We start from the raw sequence: 5,450 nt of genomic DNA, 5'->3' as shown, positions 1-5,450 counted from the left end.
ATCAGAACCCCAACTCTGCCACTACAAAAGTCATATGTCCTCAAACTTACTAAACCTCTCCGAGAATGCTTCCTTACTTGCTAAAATCTATTCAATATCTCACAGGGCTGTGTATATCAGAAATTATATACTTAAAGTAACTGGCAGATGGCAGTAGTCCAGCAAATGAAAGCTACTATTTCTTTCTTTTTTTTTTTTTTTTACTATTTCTATCTGACTACCTGAATGGCCGTGTACTAAAAGAATAACCACCCTAAAATTTTTTAACTCGGCTTAAATCCAATCAATCCCTCTAAGGAACTGCAGGCAGTATATATTGTACCCTTCCAGATTTTTACCAACACTAAAAGCAAACCTCGTTTTTAAATTTATCAACCATCTTGCTCTTTTCCTTTAGGAGTTCCTTTCCATGGGAAATAATGAAAATATCAAAAGAATAGGCTTATGTTTTAAAATATTACATTAACACTACAGGAAATACTCAGGATTTACTACAAAAGACTTTGATAGGATTTGCAGTGTGAAAATTTGATAAACTCAACTGAAACTATCATTACATAAATAACTATAGTACTGTTTGCATAACCTAAAAAGTCATATACAGTCAACACTGGCTGTGTTGAGTCAAACGCCTGGAATAACACTTCAACATTTAATGAAAAAGTAACACATTTAAAGTCAATTGAAAAGAAATTTCAACGCTGGTTCTGGAATGTCAAAAGCTTTCTTTACTGAAGTCCCGGTCTTTCCCTCTTTTAACTTTTCCATTAAACACACACACACACACAAGCTGCATATTTCATACTCCAGGGAGTGGAAAGAGCCAACCTATGTTCTGACTTAGACCAACTGGTCTCTACACGGTCCGTTCAGCATTAAAAAGAATCTGCAAACTCTAGATCTCTTAGTGTCACTTGCCAAACCAGGATCTAGATCTCGACTAGGTGCTCATTTCCTACAAAAGTGAAAAAGGGGATGAACAGGCTCTAACACGCGCTCGATAAATTATGGGCCCTGAGGGCTAATTTCGAGGCGGTAACGTCCCTGCTTGCAAGTGATGGGCCCGCAGACCCTTGAGAATCTAGAGGCACCTTTCCTAGAGCAGACTTTCAAACGAATAAAACAAACTGGAGAGGTGGGGGGACGGTGAGCGGGAAGGAGAGGAGCAGATCCGTTCCATAACCCCGCCTTCATATACGCGCACTTTTTGTTGCGCTCTCTTCCCGCAGAGTCTCGGATTCAAACGTTTTAAACACAAATTATCCGCGTTCCCCTCCCTGAAGAGATATCAAATTGGGCGGGAGCTCCCGCGAACTCTGACCCGGAGCCTTCCCACAGGCTTAGACCCGGGTTGGGGGCGGGGAGGGGGGTCGGCGCCCGCTTTCTCAAGAAAAGCTGCTCAACGTCGCTTCCGGTCCACGCTCTCCCGAGGCGGTACCCCAAACCCGTCCTCCCCAAGCCCCTTCTGCAGCCAGTCACCTCAGGATTTCCCTCCGGCCTCCCCCAAGGACTTCCTCCTCGCGGGCCCACTAGGCCCCAGGGCCCGGCGGGACGCGAGGCTCGGTCTGCAGGCCCCGTCAGGCAGGCTGGGAGGCGAGGTATCGCTCCCTGCCATTCCCGCCGCCATTTTCCGGCGACCGTCGTCGCCGCCGCGTAGGGGGAACGATTCCGGAGGAGGAGACTGCGCAGGGGCGCACCGGTCCCCGCCGCAGGGCAGGGGGGAACGTCCGTTGCCACCGAGGATCCTCAGGATCTTCGAAGCTTCTGCTCGCCGGCTACCCCGTCCTGAGCTTAGGCGTCCTACTGGGCTTTGCAGATAACCCCCCCCACCTCACCCCAGGTCCCCGCGTTCCTACTTACGCGGAAGAATCCCGCGTCCATCTTGCTGCCTCGCTCGGAGATCGCTCCCTATCCCAAGGTGCACCGCGCCGCCGCGACGGAGGGCGGGACCGGCAGGGAAAGCCGAGCGCCGGGACGCAGCGCGCGGCGCTCCACCAGCCCCTCCAGCCGACACGAAGCTGCGCCTGCTCAGTATGATGAGCGCTCCTCACACTTGCGCACGCGCGTTTTGTAAGGCGGGGGACTTGCTACCAGGCTCTAGACCTCCCTATTGGCCGGCCGGTGAGGAGAGCCTCGCGATCTCAGCCAATGGGAGCGTGCGAGAGTCACTCGCTCGCCTTGCCCTGCGAATCCTTTTGTGGTGCTTGAGTAGCCCAGTTCGCCGAGAGTGAATTGACCCGTCCTTCTACCCGTAGTCGGGGAGGCCTCCCGCCTTGGGTGTTCCGTGGAGCGTTTCAAGAAAAAGACTGTCACCTCAGAGTGACGCTAGTGAGGCCGCCGTTGCGCAGAGGAAAAGCCTACGGCCTCCCCTGTCGTTATGAAAGTTGTGATTGTGTTGGTTTTACGAGCTTGCCAGTTACTGACTTCGGCCCTGAAGTAACCGAGCTACGTAGTACGAGTGAAGTTTGCATTCTAGCCCCACTCCCTCCGCTTGCTCCCGTTTCCGTACAACTCCTTAGCTTTAGGGAGAAGCTGGAACTGTCCTTTAGATGAGTTTCGATTTCGGCTGCCCGGTCCCCACGCTTACGGGCAGGAAGCTGAGGAATGCTCTGAGGAAAGCTGTGGCCCTAGGGGCCTGACGGAGGCCAGGGCGTCGACCTCGCTGGCCCAGCTCTGCCTCTCCAGCGATCTGCTCCGACTGTGAGGACTCCAGCATCGATGTCTTCTGCTACACTTACTCTAAGCGCGCTCTTTTTCTCTGATAAGCATCTGACCCTTCTCTGACCACCTTTTGTCACTCCTCCAACACACACTCTCACCTCCCTTTGCTGCTTTATGTTCACAGCACTCATCTGCAGACTACATTCACTCTCACGGCTTTAAACACCAGCTCCCTCCCAGCAGCTTCTTAGATTTCCACCTCAGATTTCTCTCCCGAACTTCAAAAGTGTGTTGGCAACGTCCTCCTGGTCGTTTCCACTGGGAAGACATCGCCTACTTAACCTGACCCGGAACTGAGCTGCTGGTTCCTCTCCCTCTCTCTCGAACACCCTCCACTCCGCCAAAAACCGACCCTCTCCTCCCGAAGTCGTCCCTGCCTTGGTTGATGACAGTTTTGTTTAATAAGAGATAAACACCGGTGTTGTTCTTGACTCCTCTTCCTATATCCCACTTCCAAACCATCAAGAAACTCGCTCTGCTATCATCCTAGTTCAAAACACCATAATCCTCGGCCTGAACTTCTGCCCTGGTCTAACTGGCTTTCCTGCTTCTACCCTTGTCACTCAGCATCTGTTCTGAATATAGCAGTCAGAGTGGCCCCTTAAAAAAAAAAAAAACACGTAGAAGTGTGTCCTAAGCTTAAAAACCAATAGCCCCTCGTATTTCCACCTGACATCCCCTTGTTTCTTTGATCTCATCTTCTAGTACCCTAACACAGCTCAATGCTTGAACTTCTTAAGCTAGCTTCTGCCTCAACGTTTTTGCACTTGTTTTAACTTCTGCCTAGAATGTTCTTCCCCCCAGATACCTACTTGCAAATGTCAAGATTTTTACTCAAGAATTACCTTCTCCATGAGGCTATCATGACTGCCCCATTGGAAATTAGTCACATACTCCCTCTGCATCTGCGATACCTCCTAATCTACTTTGTTTTTCCCCGTAGCATATATCACTCTCTAGTATTTGTTTACCGTTGTTCAGTGTGTTTATTTTGTCTGTTCCCCACACTAGAATGTAAGCTCCATAAAGTCAAGGTGTCTTTTTTGTACACTGATGGTACAGAACAGTGTCTGGCACATGTTAACAGCATAGGCTCAATTTTGTTGAATGAACGAAAGCTTTGTCAGAGGGTCAAAGATGGGGAAGTGGCTAGTTTCCACAGAACAAGCCAGTTAACTAGATGGGCCTATGAAATCACAATGCATGTCTTACTGTTCTCTGTGATTCCCATCAGTCATTCTGTTTTATCCATCCTTAACTGCTTTTGTTCTTTTGCTGCCTATCTTGTAAAAGTTGGTTTTCCTTCTGGTTCTGTTATTGACTCTTTTTCTGAAAAAAAGAAGGTGACCTATCTGTCCTCTCTTGGTTTCGATTACCTTTTTGTCTCTCAAACCTACGTATCTTCGATATAGGTCTGCCCCAGACCTGTATTTTCAACTTCCTGCTGACATTTGCTTGATGTCCGTAGGTAGCTCAAACTGAGTTCATCTTCCTTGTACTTGTCTCACCCTCTGTTTTCTTATTAATGAATAACACACCTTTCTCCCTGTCATTCTTCTCTTCACACTCTACAACCATCAAAACTTGCCTTCTCACCTCAACTTCCTTCCAGCTCCATTGCCTCTTTAGGTAGTTTGGGTTATTGTCTGGCTCATTGCACTAACCCATTGACCATTTTTCCCTGCCTTCAGGGTTGATGTCTCCATCTTATATACAGAGTGATTTTCTAAGATGATAATCTTGATTCTTTTGCTTCCTCACTTAAAATTCATCAGTGGCTTCTTGGCTATCCTCCAGATAAAGTCCAAACTGGTTACAGTGACTCACAAAGCCCTTTACGATTTGTTTACTGCTCCCTTCTCCAGACTCATCTCCTGGGTTAATCAGCTCCCTTTCCCCATCTCTCACTTCTAAACTGCAACCACACTGAGCTACAGGCTCTAGTCTAACTATGAACAGGTTAGGTTTCAAAAGTCAGTTTTTGGGTCTGTATGTTGGTAAGCCAAAAGTGACTTAAGAAGTGACTGAAGTGTCACCTCCTCAGATATGCCTTTCCTGACCAGCGTTGTGGAAAATAGCAGAACCCTCACCACCACCACCACCCCCATCTTACCTTGCTTTATTTTTTCTTTAGATAAGAAAGTCTTCTTCAGTGATCAATGCAAAGAAATAGAGGAAAAGAACAGAATGGGAAAGACTAGAGATCTCTTCAAAAAAATTAGAGATACCAAGGGAACATTTCATGCAAAGATGGGCTTGATAAAGGACAGAAATGGTATGGACCTAACAGAAGCAGAAGATACTAAGAAGAGGTGGCAAGAATACACGGAAGAACTGTACAAAAAAGATCTTCACGACCTGGATAATCATGATGATGTGATCACTAATCTAGAGCCAGACATCTTGGAATGTGAAGTCAAGTGGGCCTTAGAAAGCATCACTACTAACAAAACTAGTGGAGGTGATGGAATTCCAGTTGAGCTGTTTCAAATCCTGAAAGATGATGCTGTGAAAGTGCTGCACTCAATATGCCAGCAAATTTGGAAAACTCAGCAATGGCCACAGGACTGGAAAAGGTCAGTTTTCATTCCAGTCCCAAAGAAAGGCAATGCCAAAGAATGCTCAAACTACCGCACAATTGCACTCATCTCACATGCTAGTAAAGTAATGCTCAAAATTCTCCAAGCCAGGCTTCAGCAGTACGTGAACCGTGAACTCCCTGATGTTCA

General features: G+C 47.6%; 1 protein-coding gene across 18 annotated transcripts in view; it reads right to left on the bottom strand.

The window, feature by feature from the left end:
- Positions 1 to 3,368, bottom strand: part of SRRM1 (serine and arginine repetitive matrix 1) — a 30,479-nt gene extending 27,111 nt beyond the window's left edge. For 15 of the 18 annotated variants that reach the window (XM_040229570.1, XM_040229576.1, XM_040229577.1 and 12 more), the window contains exon 1: positions 1,861 to 3,368. In XM_040229570.1, coding sequence (XP_040085504.1) covers positions 1,861 to 1,881 — 21 coding nt within the window. In that variant the 5' untranslated portion in view covers positions 1,882 to 3,368. The remainder of the gene's footprint in view (positions 1 to 1,860) is intronic. The other 3 variants (XM_040229586.1, XM_040229585.1, XM_040229587.1) reach the window with 1 other exon arrangement.
- Between the last annotated feature and the right edge of the window lie 2,082 nt (positions 3,369 to 5,450).

The sequence above is a fragment of the Oryx dammah genome, unplaced genomic scaffold, assembly GCF_014754425.2.
Source record: "Oryx dammah isolate SB20612 unplaced genomic scaffold, SCBI_Odam_1.1 HiC_scaffold_27, whole genome shotgun sequence".
Lineage (NCBI taxonomy): Eukaryota > Metazoa > Chordata > Mammalia > Artiodactyla > Bovidae > Oryx > Oryx dammah.
The sequence above is the reverse complement of the archived record's forward strand: the minus strand, read 5'-3'. Positions and strand labels throughout refer to the sequence as shown.